At 41.2% G+C, this 23,478-nt stretch overlaps 4 protein-coding genes across 11 annotated transcripts; 1 reads left to right on the top strand and 3 right to left on the bottom strand.

Annotated features, from left to right (window-relative positions):
* Positions 1–3,528, bottom strand: LOC110504984 (forkhead box protein N2). 4 transcript variants are annotated; one of them, XM_021583906.2, is made up of 5 exons: positions 3,348–3,528; positions 2,061–2,476; positions 1,829–1,950; positions 1,560–1,615; positions 1–998 (listed from the first exon to the last, which is right to left on the bottom strand). In XM_021583906.2, the coding sequence occupies exons 1-5, from the start codon at positions 3,439–3,441 to the stop codon at positions 649–651; spliced, it is 1,038 nt and encodes a 345-aa protein (XP_021439581.2). In that variant the 5' UTR covers positions 3,442–3,528; the 3' UTR covers positions 1–648. The 4 variants fall into 4 exon arrangements, with proteins under 4 accessions (XP_021439581.2, XP_021439579.1, XP_021439580.1 ...); XM_021583904.2 differs by having other exon boundaries at positions 2,061–2,742; positions 3,348–3,525; XM_021583905.2 differs by having other exon boundaries at positions 1–953; positions 2,061–2,742; positions 3,348–3,522.
* Positions 3,529–3,711: 183 nt separating this feature from the next.
* Positions 3,712–11,596, bottom strand: LOC110504982 (protein YIF1A). 4 transcript variants are annotated; one of them, XM_036969839.1, is made up of 9 exons: positions 11,406–11,596; positions 10,935–10,977; positions 8,004–8,248; positions 6,803–6,907; positions 6,213–6,291; positions 6,058–6,115; positions 5,726–5,881; positions 4,686–4,779; positions 3,712–4,525 (listed from the first exon to the last, which is right to left on the bottom strand). In XM_036969839.1, the coding sequence occupies exons 2-9, from the start codon at positions 10,966–10,968 to the stop codon at positions 4,367–4,369; spliced, it is 930 nt and encodes a 309-aa protein (XP_036825734.1). In that variant the 5' UTR covers positions 10,969–10,977; positions 11,406–11,596; the 3' UTR covers positions 3,712–4,366. The 4 variants fall into 4 exon arrangements, with proteins under 4 accessions (XP_036825734.1, XP_021439576.1, XP_021439577.1 ...); XM_021583901.2 differs by having other exon boundaries at positions 11,360–11,418; XM_021583902.2 differs by having other exon boundaries at positions 11,364–11,411.
* A 3,560-nt stretch (positions 11,597–15,156) lies between these two features.
* On the top strand, positions 15,157–19,627 carry LOC110504980 (fos-related antigen 1). 2 transcript variants are annotated; one of them, XM_021583899.2, is made up of 4 exons: positions 15,157–15,596; positions 16,102–16,356; positions 17,602–17,709; positions 17,857–19,627. In XM_021583899.2, exons 1-4 carry the CDS (start codon positions 15,483–15,485, stop codon positions 18,430–18,432), a joined length of 1,053 nt encoding a protein of 350 aa, XP_021439574.1. In that variant the 5' UTR covers positions 15,157–15,482; the 3' UTR covers positions 18,433–19,627. The 2 variants fall into 2 exon arrangements, with proteins under 2 accessions (XP_021439574.1, XP_021439573.1); XM_021583898.2 differs by having other exon boundaries at positions 16,099–16,356.
* A 639-nt stretch (positions 19,628–20,266) lies between these two features.
* On the bottom strand, positions 20,267–23,478 carry LOC110504981 (coiled-coil domain-containing protein 85B). Its single transcript, XM_021583900.2, has one exon. The coding sequence runs from the start codon at positions 22,212–22,214 to the stop codon at positions 21,612–21,614; it is 603 nt and encodes a 200-aa protein (XP_021439575.1). The 5' UTR covers positions 22,215–23,478; the 3' UTR covers positions 20,267–21,611.

Here is a 23,478-nt window from a genome sequence, read left to right as displayed (position 1 = left end):
TATTTTAAAAGAGTTTTGTGCTTTATTGTTAAATTGAGAAGTGAAAAATAGATGGATTGAGAAGTCTAAGGTTTCTTTCTAAACAAACAAATCAGACAGCCTATAAAATATATTCTCCGCAAGAACACGTGTTTAATAAATGCTGCCCCTGGTAAAGAGATTATAAAATCTAAAACATAAAAAAAATATGTTAATCATGAACAGACAAAGATTCGGGAGGATTAAACATAACTTTCTTTGTTCCCTGAATCTGAGAGTGGATTAACTGGCAGTAGATTTCTCATGTTATCATTCATCGGAAGTATTCCATCAAAATACAGAGGTCTTGATTCTTCGTATCATCATATCGGTACAGCATCAATCTTTTTTCTCCCTCATTTGTACCAAAAGCATATGCCAAGATTTGGTTTATGTCAATTAATGTGGTGAGTGGCTTAATGTGATTCAGTGCATCAGGTTGGGTGGCTTGGATTTGCAATCATAGTAGCTATATCACTTCATGACAGCAAATCAAATCTCAGGCAGTGTCAACACACAGCAGCAAATTGTCAATTTCTATCACTCAGGTTGCACATAATCTCCTTGCATCACAGTGTAGGCCGGTCATTTTGTTTAGACCCCACTGCATGTCATTATCTGTAGATCAGTCTAATGTCCACCCCCTGCCAGGTCCAGAAGTGACCCAGCAGCCTCTTGGGCCTCAGCATCCAGCTGCAGGATCTCTACAGTCTCCAGATCTAGTTCAGTGTCCCCGGGCAGGACCAGATACTGGTACTGATGATACTGGTAGTAATGGAACTCTATGTAGCCGCTGTCTGACAGGGGGTCTTTCTCCATCTCCTCACCAACCTCTTCCTCATATTCCACTGCCTCCATATTGACAAGCTCCTCATGGTCAGGGGTCAGAGGGCAAGGTGGATTTGAGGAGAGAGGTGGGTTGTCTGAGGTCAAGGCTGGGGGAGAGGGGGAGGAGAGGGGAAGGGTTTGAGAAAGGGAATCTGTGACAAGAGACCATCATTTGTTTTTGTACTGTACATTGAAAAATGTGGCATGTCAACATACATTATAGGTATCATCATACATTGTTGATGTGCAATGTGCAAATGTTTTATAATAGTGTCGTATACAGTAGAGTAGAGCAATTTATGTAAAAGCTTTAAAAGAGATAGAAAAGCCATGCATTACAGTGCATACCATGTAAACGATCCCTCTCTGAGTGGAATGTAGGGAGTTACTGCACTAAAAGAGAGAGTGACAAATGGCGGAGCCATCGTGTAGCTGTGGCTATAGGTTGTCAAGGTAATAGAAGGTTGTTGCCAAGACAACAGCACACAAACCCACCAACCATGCAACATGCAGAGTAAAGAGGTAGAAAAAAAATTCAGCAGGTGAATTAAGGTGTAAAAGATAGATCAGTTGTTCCTCAATTAAACTATGACTAAACATTACGAGGGAACCGAAGCACTACAATACTGTCTGGGTCTTTATAGTTTGCCCACAAACTTTAGTGTGGGTATCAAGATCTAGGAGGCTGACATGCTTAGTGATAGAGGGCTAACCTGAGATCGCCACAGTGTCACACACCATAGATTCTCCATAATCAGCTCCCTCCAACCTGCACAGGACAGAGAGGGAAGACAAATACAGTTAGTTGGACTACTGGTAAGGTTTTGACTGGGCTGTGATAAGCCTGCTATTGTAAGACAAATCATTAACCCACATGCGTTAAACAACAGGAATTTGGGCAAAAATATGTGGTAGTCACAGAAGGATTTGTGAGATTTGGCACTGTGAACTAAACTGCAGTTAACTGTTTGTTCATACTCACAATGCAGGGTTGTTTAGTAAGTTGCTGTTAGTGCTATGGTAATACTGGGTCTTCCTAAGCACCTCCAGAAGAGCGGATCGATATTCTGGACACACGCACCACAGTGAGCCCTTCCCCACAGACTGAAAAAACACATCATACGCAATCTTCGATATCACAAAACACCATTATTTCAAACAAAAAGCGAAACTTAATGCAATTGGCACATTGAAGACGAGTGAACACATCTCACCTGGTTCTTGTCCCTGTGAATCCGACAGAAGCTCTTACTCAGGGACAGGTTGTGCCGAACAGAGTTTCTCCACCCCCCAGGTGCTGCTCTGTAGTAGGGGAAGCTGTTCAATATCCAGTCATAGATACCCTTCACTGGGAGCCTCTTGTCTGGCGAGTATTCTATCGCCATGAAGATTAGACTGCTGAAGGAGTAAGGGGGCTTGGATGGGGAGGAAAGGTGGTTTTGGGTAGGTATGGGATCCTGGGGCTCCAGCTGGGGCAGTGGTGTTGTTTTGGGCAAGGGCTGCAGGGGAAGCAAATTGCCTCTTTGATGTAACCAGTTGAGGCAGGTCAAGTCATCTTGGTCAGATGTGGTTGGAGAGTTGAGGCAGTGTAAGTTTTGTCCGTCAAGGAACTGAGGGGGGGACAGGGAGTCTAAAAGAGGGGAGAGAGATTCAGTCTTGAGGTGAATGGAAACTGGGGCTGTGGGGGAAAGCCAAGTAGGGCATGGTGGAATCGACAGAGGAGACAGAGGGAGTGAAACATGGACAGTGGAAGAAGTCTGCAGAAGAGAGGAGAAAGGTGGGGACTGGTAGAGAGTGGTGGGATAAAGAAGAGATGTAGGAAGGGGTGGCAGTGTGTGAGTGTCACTCTCCATCTCTCTCCCAGCAGACTTCTTAAACACTCATTCAATAGATGATCTGTTGGGCAAAGCAGAGCAGTCAAACATTTCAAAGGCATAGCGAAACATGTAGCTCAAGTTAACAGCAATGTAGTTCCACAATTAGAAAAACGTTAGTAAACCCAATTTATAACAGCGTTGGTAGACCAGATCAGGTGGTCTTACTGAATTAATTAGTGGCTAAATGTTGTGAGTCTGTCTACTCTCTGCCCTGCACCAGGGTCATTCAGTTGGTAAGAATATAAAAACATACATCAAGTTAAAGATTAAGAAAAGTCTGAACAAAGTCCTCCCCCTTTTTCTTCTGGTTTTGCATGAATGATTTCGCTAGCTATACTAGCAGATTCAAACAGCTACACCAGCAAAAAGGCATTGCACAGGTGGATACATAAAATCGTCTTGAATAGAAAACTACTTTTATTTCTAAAGGGTAAATAAAGCAGACTGCTCATGAAGCCACATGGTGCTCAACAATGCTGCTCAATGTGCTCATTCTTCGGAAAATGGCGGTAGAATATAAAGTTACATTTAGCACAATCAGTCAAGCAGTCTTTTGTTAAACTCCCCCTCAGGTGCTGACATAAACACTTAAAACAGAGTATAAAAAAACAATGCATTGCTTACCAATAAAGCAACGTATTAGTTCAGGGTATATCGGTAAGTCTCGAATTATGCAAAATATATTATTCAAAAGTTTAAAATATTGTCTGATATCCATACGAAGAATCGAATTCCTGCCCGTCTGCCTTCTATCCGTTCCAGTGTTCCCTTGGAAACCAAAAGGACGCTTTGCAGGTTGCGCGTCACCTGCGCGTTCCCGCCTTAAAGATACAGTTCAGTATTTATTTTCCCAACAAATGGAGAGGACAAACCACTTTCCAGATATGACTGTCACAGCATTCCAAATTCAAGGTCAAAGATTATCAAACTGAGCAACAGACATTTTTCCATTGAAACTTTACATTCAGTTAAAAAGACAGAGGCATGGTTAAAATTCAAAGCTAAATATGTTTATTTTTCTACAAAAAACATAACACTGATTGTTGTTCATGCTCTATAAAGTTTAGATACATAATAAAGGAGGGTTTAACAGGGAAGGACAAATGGGGAAGATAAGAGTGCACTGGTAGCACATCCTCAGAGTAGCTCCATCATTTTACATTTAACCATACTGCAACATTTCTGGTAAGCCCAAATGGACAATATACACAGGAAACTTTAGAGGAAAACTGGAGTGTGGTGTGAAATGTTTCTCATAATCATATTCCAATTTCATGAATACAAAACCCTTCTTTCTCTATAAATAAGAGGGCCAAAAAGGACTCAGTAAAACACTCATGGTGAGAAAACATAAAAGCCTTCCATTTTGACAAGCGATGCATCTTGCATACAAAAGTCTCACACTGTAGAGGAGTCAAAAATAAATGTTCATTTAAAACTAACCCACAAGCTGAACACAAGATACAGCTCGATATCTAGTATCCCCTTTTCTCTGGCAGATGAGCTGAAAGGCAGGTAACAGTGACACTCAGAAGAACCAAATTTGTAGAAAGCATCAGTGTTTTTTACGTTTTTTTTTTAAATTTTATTTTTATTTTTAAAGTTCGATACCAAAGGACCTCCGCATCAGACCCCATATCAGGTCACCTGACCAGATGTGAGGTGAGCCAGTAGATAATGATTGGCTGAAAGGCGGCGGTGGCCACGGTGATGTACAGGCGGAGTCTTGGTTTGGCACTCGCCCCAGCCCCCATGGAGTCATGGGAGAGAGACGACAGAATCTTCATTTTGAGAGAACGGACCTGGTGATATGATCAAAATGCTGTTAACTCTTGGACATGAAGTTTAAAGACACAAAAACGTATTAAACTATGTCAACATGTTTACTATAATGCATAATTAGGTATGAAAAATTCAGAATAATTCTTAACACACATTTCCACAGAGTTCTAAAGTACTTACAATGAAAAACATAAGAGCACACGATGACCAGGCGAGAGCCACGAAGTAACCATCACTGCCAAACAGCAGACCACCCAGCACTGTGAAAATCATCCTAAAATAAAGAAGCATCCTTAAACTCAGGGGTATCACAGTAACGGCTGCAAAATGTAACAACTTGAGGTAAAAAAAAGAAAAGAAAAGTATCTCTTATCGAGTGTAGATAACATAAACCACGTTTCAATCCGAGTGAAGTCATACCGTATTTATAAAAAATAAAAATCACGACAGCTGTGATAGAAACAGGAAGTTTTGGTAGAATTTTATAAATGCAGAAAGAATGTTCATTCGACATGGTGGGATCTTTTTGCGTCTGTAAAATTAATTATGTGAGAAATGGCGTTGGAAACACCTTTATACGCAAATATTGATATAACCGTCACATAAACTTGGATTCATACGATGATATGGTGGGTGGTCCTCCCACTATGACTCAGGAAACCATGCCATTTTAGGCAACAGATTAAACCACTTATGATGAACTTCACAGGGTGGTGAAAGTGTACAGTGATCTTGATGTTCATTTCCAATAAAATATTGAGGGTTTTATTCTGTTGACATGATGATCAATGCTTGACTGCTGTTTGACCCCCCCATAACAAATATCTTGCTCTTATCCATAATAATTTCATAATATAGACTAACCTACCCGCTATGTATCTGCCAGCTGTTGGCTAGAGAGCACGTAAGACCAGAGTAGACAACGTTTTCTATTTAACGGAACCATGCGAGACAAAACCATCAGTAGAGTTGAAAAATGTGATGGAAACACATTGAACTTTACATTTTTATTCGGTACATGAAAGCGTGAGCGAAAAAGTACATTTTGTGCGCACTACGTCATCGCGCACTGATTTTAATTCGCAACAAGTTTGTTTGGTGTAAACACACCACTGGTGGGAAAATTCACATATTTTCTTCATGCAGATTTTGGAATATTCACATGAAAATCAATCACCAATTGGATGGAAACTTAGCTATATATCTAATGGTGCCCTTACCCCACATATTTGTATCCACTGTAGGCAATGAGGTCAAACGTGGATAGGTCAGAGTGAACCGTGAGAAGGTAGAGACTCAACAACATGACCAAGACCTCTATAACGACCCACACCAAAGCAGTGCTGGCACACAGACCAAGGACCTCTGGACTGAACCTGCCATTGAAGAAGAGAAAATAATGATGAGGGGGGGAGAACATTAGTTGGTTGATTCATAAACAAAATGAGACAAATAGTGTCATTAAATTAATACATTGTATCTAACACTCCAGAAATCATACATTTGCTTGGCTTTGTTTGAACACTTGTAAAGAAATAGTAGTTGATGTAACCTGTTCTGAATGCCAAGGGCCATCCCAGCAAGCAAAATGTAGGTGATGAAAGCCATTGCTGAAAAATAATACAGTAATAAATCAAATCAATTCATAGTCCGTCACTTCAATATTAAACATCTTACTGATATACCCTATCAATAAAACATACTTACAAGGTATGTAAAGGTCGGGTGCATTCACGTCATGCCTGGGTGTAAGAGGAGTGTCTCTGTGGTAACGAACTTCCCAGTCCTATTGACATTACGACAAAATGTGAAATGTATTTACACAACATCACAGAGAAGCACAGACATATAGTTCTTACTGGATCTAACATTTAGCAGGGCACAGAATGTCTAACAATGTCTCCTAATCTGAGAAGGGTAATTTGTGCAAACATATCATGCTTGTTAATATAAAGATTGCAATTGTGCTTCATCATCGGTCCTTTTTACGCCTGCAACATTAGAGAAAATTCTAATCTTCTGTGACCACAACACACACATCAACACACATCAACACACACACCAATACACACACCAACACACACTGCTAGCAGGGTGATTAAAGAGTGATTATCTTGTTTGGAGGCCCAACTATCTGATATGTACAAGAACATGAGACGAAGGAGGAATGCCAAGACTGGTGTGTCAAGGTCATGGAGACAGTGTGTGCTACAGTGCTGTTGAGGATCATACTCTGTAGAACATCATGTGCAAGAACGTGACATGGTGCGTTTGGTGTAATAAAATGACTTGATTACCTGGTGTGTGTATGGGAACATGAGGAGCAGAAGTTTCTTCATTACATATTTGCTGTCGACGGCAAAGAAATACTTCAGCTTGTTCACAGACACGTACCTGCTGATCTGAAGAGAGATTGCACAGGTTAATTTCTCTAACTGTCATGATAAGTGGAATCAAAGTTGGTTGGCACAGTCTCATTATTTGCCGACCAGTGCCTATGCTTGTTTGAGGCTATACTTTTCCGACATCGGAGCCTTGATCAGCAGACGGTTCTGATTGGGAAATCGTTGTTTGCGTAGAAAGATTTAAATCCAATTGGTAGACGCACCAGCCACTTCCAAATCAAAACATGGATGTCAATGTTTGCCCATACATGCGCCATTCTAATTCGCCCGTGAGGCTGATTAGCTAGTGCAAACAGGTGTGAAACAGACAGTTGTCCGCGCAAAGCGATTTGGAGGGGGTGGTAGCATCCAACAATTAGATTTAATTATTTTTTGGGCACTGCTAAGCAACGCAAACAACGATTTCCTAATCAGATACGTCTACCAATTACGGATAAAGGCTCAGATATTGGAAAAGCGTCACCAAATAAGCACGGGTCGGCAAATAACTCGTTAAGTGGGTAAATGTTATACAGCTATTTATTTATTATTTAACTAGGCAAGTCAGTTAAGAACATATTCTTATTTACAATGACGGAACAACCCCGGCCAAACCCTAAACCGGATGACGTTGGGCCAATTGTGGGCCCTATGGGACTCCCAATCACAGCCGGTTGTGATACAGCCTGGAATCGAACCAGGGTCTGTAGTGATGCCTCTAGCACTGAGATGCAGTGCCTTAGACCGCTGCGCCACTCAGGAGCCAAGCTAGACAAGGGTTTGACTGTAGTCTAGGAAATGGTCTAAGTCTCATCCAGGCTTCTAAGGAAGTAATTATGGAAGAGGTGAACAGTAGGCTCCCTCAGGCACAAACTGAATCAAGTAATAGACGCAGACCAGCTCTATAGCTCATGTGGCTACCTCATGCACAGCTTTACCCTAACCATCCTATCTGGCTGAAGTCCATTAATAAAACCTCAGCTGCGGATCGGAAAGGACCCACAGGTGAATGCAGCACACCAGCAGCAACTCTAGTCTATTTAACTGTTCATTTGCTGGAACGTGGCCATCACCCTAATGAGAATGAGACCAGTCTGTAGTGTGATTCTCTCACCTCCTTGTTGACAATATCCTTTCCCTGGTTGGCCAGGGAAGAGCCATATATCATGGCTGCACTGGCCATTGGGTCAGCAAACAGGTTGTTAACCCCAGCACCTCCTGGCCCTCCAGCTGGAGCCCCTCCCATGTTGTACCCAGGGGTGTAGAAACCCTGACTGTTCATTGGTGGTGCTGCCGAACTGGTATCGTCAAAGAGGAGAGGGTCCCCGGCGGGGGGAGCTGCACGGGCTCTTGGCTTTGCTACAGAGGGACAAATGGGAATGAGGATAGGGTAGTGTGTAAGATACAGAAGTGGGGGAGAGTAGGGTAGTGTGTAAGATTTGGCCAAAACAGCCAAATACTCCATCTAAACATGAATCGATTCTCAATTGAGGTACGGTTCTAGAAACATAAAGCATCAAAATAATTTCACAAATTATACACTTACTGTACACTTAACACAGTTGCAGCATTGTTCAGGGACAACACTTTGTGGCATCCGTCTTCACAAAAATGTTTGGCGACGCAGTTAACTATTTAGCACAAGGAGTCGACGGTCTCCTGTGTTTTCTGTAAACTAGCGCTGTATGGAAATATGGCCATGTGGGAACCCCTAACCCCATTAAAAAGGGAAGTAGTGGCCTCCCGGGTGGCGCAGTGGTTAAGGGCGCAGCCGGTCTGTAGTGATGCCTGCAGCCCCAGCTGTGCCATCAGAGACTCTGGGTTCGCGCCCAGCTCTGTCATAACCGGCCGCGACCGGGAGGTCCGTGGGGCGACACACAATTGGCCTAACGTCGTCTGGGTTAGGCAGGGCTTGGCTGGTAGGGATGTCCTTGTCTCATCGTGACTCCTGTGGCGGTTGCCAAGTGCACGGTGTTTCCTCCACATTGGCTTCCGGGTTGGATGCGCACTGTGTTAAGAAGCAGTGCGGCTTGGTTGGGTATCGGAGGACGCATGACTTTCAACCTTCGTCTCTCCCGAGCCCGTACGAGAGTTGTAGCGATGAGACAAGATAGTAGCTTCTAAAACAATTGGATACCACGAAATTGGGGAGAAAAAAAGGGGTAAAATGTAAAAAATAATAATGTAGTAATTTAACCTTTTTTATTTTGCGCTGACATGACATTCCAAAAAAAAAAACAAGCAATGTGTTTGGTGCAAGCAACAAAAAAAATATCAGTATTTGTGCATTAGAGACCTCTCGAACAATGAGAAAGTTCAGATTCAAACTCCCATTCACCAGCTCTGCAAGCGTTATAATGTACATTATAATTTAGAACCTTTTGGGAAATACATACCAACCGTAGCAGAAGTAAATGAAAATAGTTACTTAGTAAAACTCCACATTTGGTTATCTAGTATTTTTACATTTTGTATTTTGACATTACAATGCTTGCAGAATTGGTGAAAAGGAGTTTGAGTCTGAGCTTTCTGTGCGTTAGAGGTCTAACATGCTGACCACACCGCTTGCATTACGTGCACGAGCATTGCAAAATAAATGTACACATACATGTTATTCAATAACTTCATCCAAACTGCTCGTGAGTGTTTGCGTAACCAGGCACTGCAAGTCCCACCTCCCCCATCTCCTCAGTAATTTTTAGGATCATATACCAACGTGGGTGATTGAAAGATGAACTGAGGTCCACACTCCAGTCGGTGGCGGTAATGCATCTTAAAGTTGTTTGTCAACCGCCATATAAAGTCCAAAGAAGAAGACTGAAGGAGGAGCGATTACTAGAAACCATCTAGGTTTACCTTTTTATCTGTGGACTAATTGTCAGAGTAGAGGACCTTGTGCATTTCAGGTAAAATAACAACCCAATGTTTATATCCAAAAACAAATTAGCTAGCAACGACAAGCAAGCTAGCTAAATTGCCACGAATGTTTCATGCATTTCAACCTGTCCCCAAATTAATATAGTTGGTTCAGAGATCTTTTTGATATTTCAACCTGTGTGTCCTGGTCACATCTGTTGTGGATGGACAAAATCAACATGCACGTGCCCAGTCTAGTCAGCATGTAAAGCACAGATTCTGGTTCAGTTAGTCTATGAATGGGCTAGGGTGAAGTATGACAATTACATAACAGTTAAGGCAATTATGAGTGACAATATGAGTATCAAACCTGTAACTACAAACAATAGTCATGCCATGCGGGATGCAATGTTAGCCTCAGGCTTTGATCACATCGATAGCTTCATTGCGCAAAATAGTATGCAGCATTATATTTATTTAACCTTAATTTAGTCAGTTAAGAACAAATTCTTATTTTACAATGATGGCCTACACCGGCCAAACCCTCCCCTCACCCAGACGACTCTGGGTCAATTGCGCGCTGCCCTATGGGACTCCAGATTACAGCTGGTTGTGATACAGCCCTGGATCGAACCTGGGTCTGTAGTGACGCCTCTAGCAATGAGATGCAGTGTCTTAGACCACTGTGCCACTCGGGAGTCCTAATCTGGATACGTGTCCAACAAAAGCTCAATGCCTTGATCACACCGACAGTGTTGATGTACAAAATACTAAACAACATCATCTGGTTATGTGCGCAACAAAAGTTCAACATTCCCTTTCTGCTACAATTTATGTCAAGCCGTCAAAGTTTAAAGCTTGACTCATACTTTCGATTACACTTTTGGTGTATTCTAAGAGTTATTGCGCAAAATAGTATACAGCATCATCTGGGTATGTATGCAACACAGTTCAACATTCACCTTCTACTACCATTTCTGTCAAGCAGTCTAAGCATATAGTTTGACGCATACGTTCGAAAAATCTAACGTATGCAACGCACTGCAAAGCAATCCCAGCGTTCCATTGGAAATTATGGTACATCCGGTGTACCAAAACCAGGTCGGTGTGTTGGAAGCGTTACCTAACTCTAGCAAGCTACATTATTAGTTAGCTGTATAACATAGATAACATGTAGCTAGCTACTTACCACTTGCTCGGTAGCCATGATGTGGAAGGTCCATTGTAAACACCTGTTTAAAAATAGAAACACAATGTTTGGGTTTGATAACGTGTTGCAACGCAATTTTATACGTCGCAGGATCTTCGCATCCAGAAGTTAGTTAGCCAGCTATGTTTCAATGTTGGCTAGTAGTACGTAGCCAGCTAACGTTAATTAGCAGTTTTTTCGTCGTCAACGTTACTCTTGGCTGCTCGTCTGGGGCTAGCTACCGAATGCTAACTGAAAAGCTGGTTAGGTTTTGCCACCATTTGTGTGAACACAATTGACAGTTAATTAAAGCAGAATAACATATTTCAATGTACAAGAGTGTTTATAAAAAATACATATCAATAACTATGACATACTCATGGAATACAATATTCACTATTTAAAAAGCAAAACGTTACATCTACCTACGTGTCCTATGGTGCTTCCTAGAACCCGCCTCTTTTACTTTACCTTAGCTATTAATGGTCGTCTTCTGTGCCTGCGTGGCAGCGTGGATAAGCAAAATACTTCTATTGGTCCAAAATAAAGATTCAGCCTGTGCACGGATTGGTTTTCGGGGATATCAGTCTTCGCTATTCATTAAACCAAAGAGAGCACAGTAGGAAACTCTGAATTACATATTCATCAGCTCTTTCAACCTATGCATGGGGTGTATTCATTACGCCGATTCTGTTGCAAAACATTCTGTCTTTTGCAAAATCTGTTGAAAAACGTTTTGCAACAGAAACCGTTTACTTCAAACGGAAATCCTTGCTGTTCTTTGGATAAAGAGATGGATTGGCATCGAGTTATGGCTAGCAATAGTTTTATAGAAGGTAGCCCATGATGGCTTCTGAAACAGTGACTCATGGTGACTAAATGTAAACTTGTAAATGTAAAAAGTGACAAAAGAGAAAGTTATAACTTGTTTAAAAACAGCAAAGATTTATCTTTGGAGTAAACAGTTTCTGTTGCAAAACGTTTTAGCAGCAGATTTTGCAACAGACAAAACGTTTATCAACAGATTCAGTGTAATGAATCCATCTTCAGCCTAGGTTGAAGGAACTGATGAATATGTAATGAACATTTCATGATTCACGAAGACTGACTTCACTGAGGACCTGAAATAGTCTCACCATACCAACACTGTGGTGAAGAAGGCGCAACAGTCTTCTTCAACCTCAGAGGCCAAGACAAAATTCTTAAGCCTTCGGAGCCATGGCCTGTTCACACTGCTACCAGAAGGCAGAGACAGTACAGGTGCATCAAAGCTGGGACATAAAGACTGAAAAACAACTTATATCTCGAGGCCATCAAAACGTTAAATTGTCACCACCACTAGCCAGCCTCCGCCCAGTACCCTGCCTTGAACTTCGTCACTGTTACTAGCCTGCTACCACCTGGTACTCTACCCTGCACCTTAGAGACTGCTGCCCTATGTACATGGTCAATAAACGTGGGCCATTTTAATAAAGTTGAAATACTGTTTTACCCACTTCATGTTCTAGTCAAGACTCATCCTATATAGCTATTGTTGTACACAGCTTTTCTATTCATATACTGTCCATACACACCATCATATACATATATTTATATATGTCAAAGGAGGTTGGTGACACCTTAATTGGGGAGGACATGCTCGTGGTAATTGCAGTATCATAATTAGAGGAATGGTACCAAATATATCAAACACGTGGTTTCCATGTGTTTAATGCCATTCCATTCGCTCAGTTCCAGACAATACTATGAGCCGTCCTCCTCTCAGCTGCCTCCTGTTATATATTTATATTCCGAACTCTGACTTTGCTCTTTCTGATATTTCTTAATTCCTTTATTTTTATTTTTTGAATTTGTGTGTATGGTTTTATATTGTTAGGTATTACTTCACTGTTGGAGCTACAAACACAATAATTTCGCTGCACCTGCAACAAGATCTGCAAAATATGTGTACCCCCGAAGCTGGCCCATGTTGACTGTAATGCTTCCCACAGTTGTGTCAAGTTGGCTGGATGTCCTTTGGGTGGTGGGCCATTCTTGATACACACTGGAAACTGTTGAGCATGAAAAACCCAGCAACATTGCAGTTCCTGAAACAAATCACTGTCCCTGACACCGACTACCATACCCCATTCAAAGGCACTTAAATATTTTGTCTTGCCTGTTCACCCTTTGAATGGCGCACATACACAATCCATGTGCCAGCAGCATACCACCCTGCATACCACTGCTGGCTTGCTTCTGAAACTAAGCAGGGTTGGTCCTGGGCAGTTCCTGGATAGGAGACCAGATGCTGCTGGAAGTGGTGTTGGAGGGCCAGTAGGAGGCACCTTTTCCTCTGGTCTAAAACAATATCCCAATACCCCAGGGCAGTGATTGGGGACACTGCCCTGTGTAGGGTGCCGTCTTTCGGATGGGATGTTAAACGGGTGTCCTGACTCTCTGAGGTCATTAAAGATCCCATGGCACTTATCGTAAGAGTAGGGGTGTTAACCCCGGTGTCCTGGCTAAATTCCCAATCTGGCCCTCAAAAACCATCACGGTCACCTAATAATCCCCAGTTTACAATTGGCTCATTCATCCCCCTCCTCTCCCTTGTAACTATTCCCCAGGTCGTTGCTGCAAATGAGAACGTGTTCTCAGTCAATTTACCTGGTAAAATAACGGATAAATAAAATAAATTGTCTTAAGGCTTAAAAAGCCTTCTTTAACCAGATTGAAGTGGATTTAACAGGTGACATTAATAAGGGAGCATAGCTTTCACCTAGATAATGTAATATAATAAATATAAGGATTATGAGAATGGGTGTGTAAGTGGTGGGTGTGCATGGTTGTACTATGCGTACTGTACCTGCATGTACACGTAGTCTACGCCTGTGATGCATTAATGATGCCTCTCTGAGCCAATTGGTGTGAAAAAAATAGATACAGCCTGGCCTGCCAGCATGTTGCGGCATGTCATAGAGAGACAGAAAGGGTGTGTCATCAACGGCATTCCAGAGGCACGAAGTCATCTTTACCTCCCCCTATACTCTCCTTCAACACTCAACCACGTGATAAGGTGTCACATCCTTATGGTTACACCACAGAGAAAGAGGAGCACATGTCTCCCCATTGAAATAGAGAAAAAATACAGGCAAAGTACACTTTTAAAGAAGCAGGTGGCAGTAGTAATTCGGTCACTGTGACGCATAAATCACAAATGCCATGCTGAAGGGAACATCTTTCAACTTCACTCATGTCTATAATCTCATTATGATGGTGGTGGTGAGTGATAAAACAACACTACGAGCAAAATGCTTCAAATGATAAAGATGCTGATACAACAGTCGTGATTCACTGTATCTTCAATACGTATAAATTTATCATAATTAATGTTACTAATAGTTTTAGCCTTATTTTGAACACAATGAAATCAAATTTGACTCTATATCCTAAGAGACAACCTAGTATAAGGTGCCTATTCGTTTATTCACAACAGATGAGTCAACCATGTCGGGAACTCAAGCCCAATAGATCCATAAGGGAGAGCAGGGACTGCAGCTGTTTAGCGGCATCTCAGCCACTACTGTAGGAACCGGGGTACATTTAGGATTTTAGCATTTTTATTGAAGCTTTTGATGGTAGACTACATAAAAACCGCCGGCTACTGGCAAAGTTGAAATGGTGAAATAATTCATCAACATAGTGTCATTCGGCTGACTCACGTCCTACAGTCAAAGTTCCTTTGATTGATGTGGCCTAGAGAAGAAACTGTACCCAAACTAAGCGCCAAACCTCAATACGTTCTGTTATTTCACTAATTGTTAACACACAGACTAATCATTTAAATAGCGTACTTAGCTTTTAAAATAGCCACATTTCTTACAATTATTATATTATTATTAAATAAATAATAGGATACAACGAACACCATAATGAATGACAATACTGCATTCTTATAGACAGAAGGCTATGTTTCTGTGACACGATTAATTTTCATAAAACACGATTGGATAGATTCTATAAAAAGTTGTATGGTAAAAAATTAATGTGAATGCGAGCATGGGGCATAAACTTGTAGAATTCAAAGAGAGCGTGCTTTCCGCTCCTGTCAATGGAGGAATCCCGGGAACACTCTCTGGAGGAAACTCACCATATATGGTTATATACGTCATCCGCATGTGGTCAGTTACAAGTCAAAAACCAAGACACCACCACTTCCAGTAAATTGGGAGGGGCGTTAAATAACTATAGAATCGGTTTGGGTGTTATAATTCCACGAGCACTCTTTACTGTTCAGTTCAACTGGAATGATCAATACGTAAGAAGTAATTCAAATGAATTTGGGAGAATTTAGTCATACATAGGAAAACAAGATTTGAATTCGCAGTTTTCTTATTCCCCTTTCTTTTTGGATCCTACCAACATCCCGCAATAAGGAGGGTTTGCCCCACGTTTGAATGAGTGAACCTGACACTTTCCCTGAACATTTAATCGCTTGCTCTTCATAAAACTCCTCAGGATTACTTTGCACTCATCGTGAATCGGGATAGTAGTTTACAATCAAGGATGTACCGAAACTTTGGGAACTTGGGCCGAGGAGGCAGCGACTCTGCGTCCACCAATACCGGATCGAGTGCTGTATCCCAGGGCACCAGCACCTCAACTACTCAACAAGATCAGGTAGGCACACATATTGGTCTATGTTAATAAACATTAGTAAAAGTAATAAATCATAATTTGTGTAAAGTTTCTCCCCTCAATAATTATGATATTGCTTAATCATATTAATTGCAGAATGTAGTAATAATAGGTTATTAATGGCATAATATTTACATACAAATGTAGTAGGCTCATAATTGTATTATAGCCATGGTGCAGTTTGATTACCATTGTCTGATGAACACATTATGGATTTAAAATTATATTTTCAATGCTCACCGTCTTTGTCAAGATTGTTGCCTTTACATCCGGATGCACACCTATGTCCATGTCAAAAGCATGGATAGCATGTTTTTTTGTTTTTTTTTAACTAGGCATGTCCATTGCCCATGACACATATCTGGTTCAAAATAATTACATTGCTGTAAATCACTTTCTGTTTGTTAGTTTACCCATCATGTCCTTACTCGAACCTCCTCCTCTCTTTCTTTCTCTCTCTGTCTCTCTCTCGCTTTCCCTTAAGAAGTTCACTGTGGCAGGTGGCAGCCAGTTTGTCCCCAGTCTCAATGCCATCACTTCCAACCAAGACCTCCAGTGGTTGGTCCAGCCCTCCTTCATTGGTCCAGCTGGCCCCTCGCGGCCTCCACGTCCTCTTTACTCACCTGCAGCAGGAATGAGGCCCTTCAACCCTTCACCTTCCCAACCACACCTCTACAGACCAGGGGTCATAAGGGCAGTGGCAAGATCCGGGAGCACAACCAGACGCAGGAACGATGAACATGTAAGAAAGAATATGTGTGGTCTTTAGCCAGCAGGGTGTAATACTATATAATTGACTTTCAGCATAAATCAAAATGTAGATAGGCATTGTGCCAGAATGTGGGTGGATATCTGACCAAAATGCACATGAAACGTAAGGTCACTTAACACTACATAGGCCTACATTTAGATTTTGAAGAAGTGGTTGTCTTTGAAGAGGAACAGTCTTTAGTAGTCCCTTTTCCATGTAGTTGTTGTCTTATTAATAGGGATACACTGTATAAAGATACGACTGCAAGGTTTAGAATTAGAGTGCTCCGGTGGGACTGAGAGGGCCAGGGAATAGGGCAACTAGAGACTTCACAGAGGTGTGGAGACAGACGGTTGAGTCAGTGCGCCGGTCATGTGTAATATCCTGTAGTGTGTGTGACTGTTTTATACGTCTGACATGGCAGTGAGACTTCACCACACACTCGTCTTGTCTAATAGGTTGAAAACAAAATTACAGAAACAAATATTCCTGAGAGCTATCTTTTGAACGGGATAGATTTCTGCGACGATGTGGAAATTCCAGATGATGCAGAGGTTGACCAAGCATTTTGTTTTGGTTGACAACTATGTACTTTGGAACAGCTATGTACAATGACCTGTTTCATCGTTGTTTAAGATACGCCACTCGTTTGATGTTAGTGTGACGTTGGCTAAGTGCCAGAAAGGATGAGAGCTTTTATCAACCTGTTTGAGCCAAAATATATCTGACACGAGCAGGTTCACAAAATGTAAGATGGCAAGACATCAAGAAGTTAAACTACTAGTAGGTTTTGTTTTCCTTGAGAGTAGATTATTTTCATACCTGTTGGCTTTGTTACACTTTCAGAATGTGTGGTTGAGTGAGCTGAAATTTGATGAGACAGGAAATGGGCTATCATGATTCACTGGGGCAAGTCATATGACTCATACCTGAGTCACAATTGGGGTCTGAGTGACTCATCACAATACAAGGCGGGATAAATTGGATGAACAATGTTAAATGAAATTGGAGAAAGGGTGTAACAAAATGACAAAAGCCTCTGATGTTACGAAATTAAGGGCCATCTTGAAAGTTTGAATATAGTGGCTCAGTTCATACACAAGGTGGTAGTATTTCACCACAACACATTTTACAGCTATTCAGTCCAGTCCCCTTTATTCAATTGAGTTGTAAAACGTATTATAACTTTTTTTCAGTCATAACTCTGCCTCATCAAATGTCTTTCTCTCGCTTTAGTTGTCCCCAGAGGAGTTGGAGAGACGCAGAATAAGGAGGGAGCGAAACAAACAGGCAGCTGCCAAGTGTCGTAACCGTCGACGGGAGCTGACAGACACGCTGCAAATCGTAAGTTGAATTTTATTTCAGGGGGGCAATGAACCTATATATCATTAAAGTTTATAAATCATCAACTACTGGATTTCTCGACCAATTGAAAAATAATAGATTGACAATACAACCCTAACCGTTTATCTTTCATTTCCCCTCTCTTAGGAGACAGATGAGTTGGAAGGTAAAAAGTCCTGTCTGCAGAAAGAGATTGCCGAACTAGAGAAGGAGAAAGAAAAGCTAGAGTTGGTTCTCGAGGCCCACCGCCCCATTTGCAAAATCCAAGACTCTGACTCAGATTCTGACCAGAGCTCAGAGCTTCCCTCATTGGGAGGTATCAAAATTGAGCCTGAGCTTCCTGACCTACCAGGGAGCTCAGCAAAGAGCCAATCAAGGATAGAGAAGCCCAAACCAAAAATTACTATCCCTGTCCGTCCTGTGACCTCCTCTGCCTCTGCTGTCCCCATGGAATCTGAGTCACTTCACACCCCAATTCTTATTTCTACTCCATCTCTTACTCCTTTCACGGCTAGTCTGGTCTTCAGTTATCCCTCTGGCTCTCTAGACTCCAGTTCCACTATTTCATCCCAGGCTCTACCGACTCTGTTATCTTCCTCTCAACATGGTGTGGCCCAGCAGTCTCGAAACCCCCAGCCCTGTAGTATTGCCCATCGCCGTAGCAGCAGCAGTGGGGACCAATCAGATCACTCCCTAAACTCCCCTACCATCATCACACTGTAATTTAACTGGCTTCCTCGGTGGGAAAGACTGAGTGACAACACTGACGGTTATGAAGATGAAGAAAATTATGACATAGGTGACTTTAATAACGACAGTAATTATACGCTAAATGCAGCTGGTCTACTTAATTTCCTCTGTGCCTACACTTTCCAAATAGCCCCTACACACTAAATGCACACAAAAGCTAAAATACTGATTCTCACAAAAAGCATTATGGTGATGCGAATGACTCCTATTTAAAGGGTTGCATTGTTACACTTTTTTTGTTTTCATCGATGCATATAACTTCTGACAACCTATATTTGTTATGTTCAAAACACAAGATGTAGAACTGTGCAAATGTGCAAACAAAAATGTATTAACTCGGTGTACTTTGGCAATAATGGTGATATATTTAAGGGGGTGAGGTATATGGCCAATATACCACGGCTAAGGGCTGTGGCATATTGGTAATATACCACAAATACCTGAGGTGCCTTATTGCTATTATAAACTGGTTACCAATTTAATTAGAGCAGTAAAAATAAATGTTTGTCATACCTGTGGTATATGGTCTGATATACCATGGTTTTCAGCATACAGGGCTTGAACCACCCAGTTTGTAATGTAGGAACCACATCATGGTAGTGCATGGTAATAAACACTGTGGGTTTGTTTAAGGGTAAATGTATGTGCATGCCAGGTAAACTTTCATGTGAGCTAGCTATCTTTTATATAAAAGATGCATTCATCTACTTCTCATATTGTACGTTTAGTACAATATAATTTATTTAATTTATGAAAAACTGCATTATTTGGGGAAAATTTGAAAGACAACTAAGGCAGGACCATGAGAGTAAATATAGAATATATAGACATGTATTTATTGAGTGTAGTATATTTTTTTATAATGTGTCTCTTTTGACTGATGTGTGGGTCAGTGCAGTGGGCAGTGCCTTCACTTAAATGTGTTCATAGACATCGGTACAATAAATAAAAAAATTTAAAGACAACATTATGTGTATCTGGTGACGTTAAGTATGTTTGATTATGTTCATGTGATGATATTTGCATCAATATGTCAAAAAGTTCAATCAAATTCTACACTTTAAAATATCAGTATGAAAGGGGTAAAAAGAAGACTAAATGCATCCTTAGTGTTACACCCATTAGTTAGTTAGTCCATTTTGAATACGTCCCGTTTCCTGCTTGATGTTGCTGCATAGCAACATTATGTAAGGAGGTAATGGAGGCTGGGGAGGAAAGGGAGGGGAAAGCTGGCCATTACCTCTCTGCTTCCTCTCTGGAAATAATTGTATAACTGACTTCAATACAAACAACACATTAACGTTTCAGATGGGCTGAATAAGAAAGATAAGCAAGAAGAAAAGGAGGTCACAGCGGGACATCTGGGTTTTTGATTGAATGGGAGGTCATGTTTAGAATTTTTTGGCCTGGCAGAGGACAAAACGTAGATCAAAATGAGAGTCTGGTAAATGGGGATCTATTGGCCATGACCCTGATTCCTGAACACAGAGTTCTGATGTTACTGTACTTCTCGCAAATGAAGTGACTCACTCACTCACTCACAGGAGGCCCAGAGAGCATATGATAGCAGTTATAATAAAAAGGAGATTTAGGAGAGAGAGCCTATGTGTGCTCCTCTCTGTAAAATGAGCTCTCTGTTAAAGCATTACTGTCCACTGCGCAAACAGAGGTCCAAAAATAAAACTGATACATTTCCACAATGCCAGGCTGTATGACATGGACAGGAACATCAATCGCCTGCAGTCTGGGACAAACAGGTCATAACAAACAGGTAGAGAGATCAATCAATCACTCATGTTGCACCATGTAAAATGAATGTCTTTCTGCAAAGTCACACACACACACAAAGAAAGGTCACAACATGATTGAGTGTCTCAGCCAGTGTATTTAAAGCTCTTCAATGCACTACAAGCAGCCCACCAATCACAGCCAACAACAAAGCAAATCTTATCCAACCCATGAGCATGGTCTATATGCTTAAAACAGAAATATGTATTTGTTAATGGTGTAATACTGATATGTCAAGTTAATGACAATGAGAGAATATATCTACAGAATTACCACAAAACATTATATTAGGATCCTGACTATTGGCAATTTAGACAGAAAATGTGAAGCAGTAGTACTAATGATAGTAATCATAACAATAATAATGTAGTAAAGAACAAAGTAAAAGTGTCTTGTTTAGTTCCCAGCATCATGTCAAATCCAGTCTCGAGCTTCCAGTTTGACACAAAAGTGGCTGGTTGAGAACAGCCTGGGCCGTTCAGTTCTGAAGAAGGTCTAAGTACACCATCATAGGTGCAGGACACAAACCAGCGGTGCCTCACAAGTTTTAGTGCATTGTACAGCCTAAATTACTGTGGCACACTAGCTATGTCTTTCAGTGTAAAACCAATGGGCAGCCAAGACAGTGTTCATAATATACTATTTCATTGTTAGTTTGTGATTTCATACACACAGCACTCCAATCCTGACCTGAGGGACTGAATGCATAATCTACATTATTTAAATGTTATTTAAAGGTCTTTCACAAAAATCATCACTCATCCTTCAAATATTTCAGTGCTTTTGGATGTCATGTACAGTAGACTAGTATGGCTCAAATCTGGATTGAGATATGTGTCTACAAGGACTCATATAATAGCTTTGTCCAGTGCAATGCAGTACGAAGTAGTCCACTATCAGTACAGTGCATGAGATAACATCCTAACCTAACCTCCTTCCAACACCTGCTACTATTAACCACATATAGTCTCAATCACAGAACAGAGGAAAACCTCCCAAAAGATTGTTTTAAAAAAGCATAAAATTGTGAAATGATCATTCGATAAAGCTTGACCTTTAGTCTCAAATGTTTATGTGGGCCTGTCATCCCTCTTTCCAGGAAAAAGCCTTTTTCTTTTCTCTTGAGGATCCTTTTCCAACTCTTCTTTAGGACAGCAGCATGTGCAGAAGGAACAGAATTGACTGCTATTCTGGAGATGATGCTGTGTTACTGTGTGTTATAGGCCATCTTCTAAAAAGTATCCCAATCAAGTTTGTGTTCTACCAATGAATGCTGTAAACAACTAAACATATTTCCTCAACCCATATTTATCTTTATCGTGCTCTTTCACTACTCAGTGAAAGTATCCGGCTCTGTCCCATCATCAGTCATCAGGTGAGCACACCAGGTGGAGCTGGTCCGGACTACCGACACTCCCAGTGCTTGAACTTCCATCTCCCAGGTCTCGGGACACCATACACGGCAGGTTGAGCTCAGTGGAACCACCGGGACTGGAGTCATTCCTGCTGACACATTCCTCCTCCAGGACCAGACAGAGTTCTTTGAGGTCCAAATTCTCCTTTACCAATCCATCCTGCATGCACTCTAGGTCGGCCAGTTTTTTCAAGTAGCCGCCCAGATCCTCACGCATCACTTTGGCTGCGTGGTGACCGAACAGCTGCCATTCCCGGGCCAGCTTCTTCACCTTTAGTCGGTCATCATCAAGGAAACAGCACAAGTCACGCAATTCTGTGTTTTCTTCCTGGAGACGCTGGTTGACGGTTTTCAGCTCCCTGATCTCAAGCAGGTGGCCCTGTAATTGTTTGTTAACTTCTTTTATCAGCCGTCCACGCTGGATAAGAGCAGAGATCTTCTCTGACTCCTCTTTACGCAGTCGACTCACCAGCTCTTCTTTAGAGCAGGAGAGTAAATCCTCGTCAGACATCTTTGACAAGTCTCTGTTGTAGAGCTCACTGTCACTCCCCATATTTTTTGGACTGATCTGTAATTCAATAACCTGAGAAATAGCCTTTCCCAATTACAGGCAGTAGAGGCAAATTAACTTTAGTCTACAATTCCTGGGATGCTCTGCAATGTGCATGGAGGCTACAGTAAGCTTTTTATAGGCAGCCCTGAATTGTATGACTATCAACTGACTCTATCCAACCATGGAAGCAAAATATAGGCCAACAGTAATTATTGGTTTTACCTATGGATAATGGGGAAAAGTGCATGCTACACATCAACGTTTTTCTATGAGCTATAAAATTCCCTGAACAAATTCGCTGTTGATATAATAAAACAAAGCAAAGAATGTATATATTTTCAATATAAAATGTCAATCCATCTCTCTCATATCTCAGATGATAATCTGCGATTATAGGCTTTGTAAAAAAGAGTTTGCATTAATGTCCAGTTTTCCCTTTGCTTTTCCTTGGTTACCTTCAGCAGGGTGAGGGGTTTTCGTGATTTTGCAATCCGTTATTTCGTTTTTATTGTGCAGTTGACTCGTCATCCTATATCGGAAAACCTTGGATAAAGTACGATAACGTTATTGTACTCAGATCTTCATATCTTATTATCAGAAGTGACGTGCTGAAGAGCATATGCTTTCGTTCTGTCCGAGTAAATGTTGTATTCCCTCTGTTTGGAGAATTTGTTCATGGCATAACATTCCTTTTGATTATAACCCCGAAAGAGGCAGTCATTTGAAATTCACCGATGAATACAAATAAGGCTCTGAAGTTTCAAAAAAGAGAAATACATCCAGATTCCTGCTCATCCTATTGCATTGGTGTGTGGAGGATTACAATGTCGGCCTTCTTCCACTGTCATTATAAAGCGGATGTCTCCTCTCAGACTCGGTTTTTCTTTCCACTCAGTGAATTTCAGAAAATGACGCCCATTTAAAAAGAATGGGATTTTCTTCTATCCTCTCCCTTCACATAAAAAGCTATATAAATTAGTAGTAATCATCCATGTAGTCTTTTAAAAAAGAAATGAACAAACACAATAAAAATGTAGGACGAAATCGATACAGACCACGTTTGTAGAAGAGATGCTCGGTTTAACAGTGAAGGTCAAAATATTCACTGATGTTTTAAAAACACAGTTTCTTGATATTATCCTACAAAATGATTAAAAAAGCGATTACATTCTTGAGCATTCAAGTATGGTTGTCGGATGGTGGTTGTGAAGGAGGCGGCCGTAGGAATGCCCCTCTTCTGAATCCCTTCCCTCTCTCTTTCCGT

This window comes from Oncorhynchus mykiss, chromosome 31, assembly GCF_013265735.2.
Source record: "Oncorhynchus mykiss isolate Arlee chromosome 31, USDA_OmykA_1.1, whole genome shotgun sequence".
NCBI lineage: Eukaryota > Metazoa > Chordata > Actinopteri > Salmoniformes > Salmonidae > Oncorhynchus > Oncorhynchus mykiss.
Note: the sequence above shows the minus strand (reverse complement) of the source record. Positions and strands in the feature narration are given on the sequence as shown.

What these genes read in the sequence shown, in the direction of transcription:
- LOC110504981 (XM_021583900.2), bottom strand. Translation starts at nt 22,214, where the DNA reads ATGGGGAGTGACAGTGAGCTCTACAACAGAGACTTGTCAAAGATGTCT.
- LOC110504980 (XM_021583898.2), top strand. Translation starts at nt 15,483, where the DNA reads ATGTACCGAAACTTTGGGAACTTGGGCCGAGGAGGCAGCGACTCTGCG. An exon ending in CAACTACTCAACAAGATCAG is followed by an intron (nt 15,597 to 16,098) that starts GTAGGCACACAT and finishes CTTTCCCTTAAG; the next exon opens with AAGTTCACTGTGGCAGGTGG. An exon ending in TGACAGACACGCTGCAAATC is followed by an intron (nt 17,710 to 17,856) that starts GTAAGTTGAATT and finishes CCCCTCTCTTAG; the next exon opens with GAGACAGATGAGTTGGAAGG.
- LOC110504984 (XM_021583904.2), bottom strand. Translation starts at nt 2,699, where the DNA reads ATGGAGAGTGACACTCACACACTGCCACCCCTTCCTACATCTCTTCTT. An exon ending in TTACTAAACAACCCTGCATT is followed by an intron (nt 1,616 to 1,828) that starts GTGAGTATGAAC and finishes TGTCCTGTGCAG; the next exon opens with GTTGGAGGGAGCTGATTATG. An exon ending in TGACACTGTGGCGATCTCAG is followed by an intron (nt 999 to 1,559) that starts GTTAGCCCTCTA and finishes CTCTTGTCACAG; the next exon opens with ATTCCCTTTCTCAAACCCTT.
- LOC110504982 (XM_036969839.1), bottom strand. Translation starts at nt 10,968, where the DNA reads ATGGACCTTCCACATCATGGCTACCGAGCAAGTG. An exon ending in AGGATATTGTCAACAAGGAG is followed by an intron (nt 6,908 to 8,003) that starts GTGAGAGAATCA and finishes ATCTCTCTTCAG; the next exon opens with ATCAGCAGGTACGTGTCTGT. An exon ending in GCCCTTGGCATTCAGAACAG is followed by an intron (nt 5,882 to 6,057) that starts GTTACATCAACT and finishes CTTCAATGGCAG; the next exon opens with GTTCAGTCCAGAGGTCCTTG.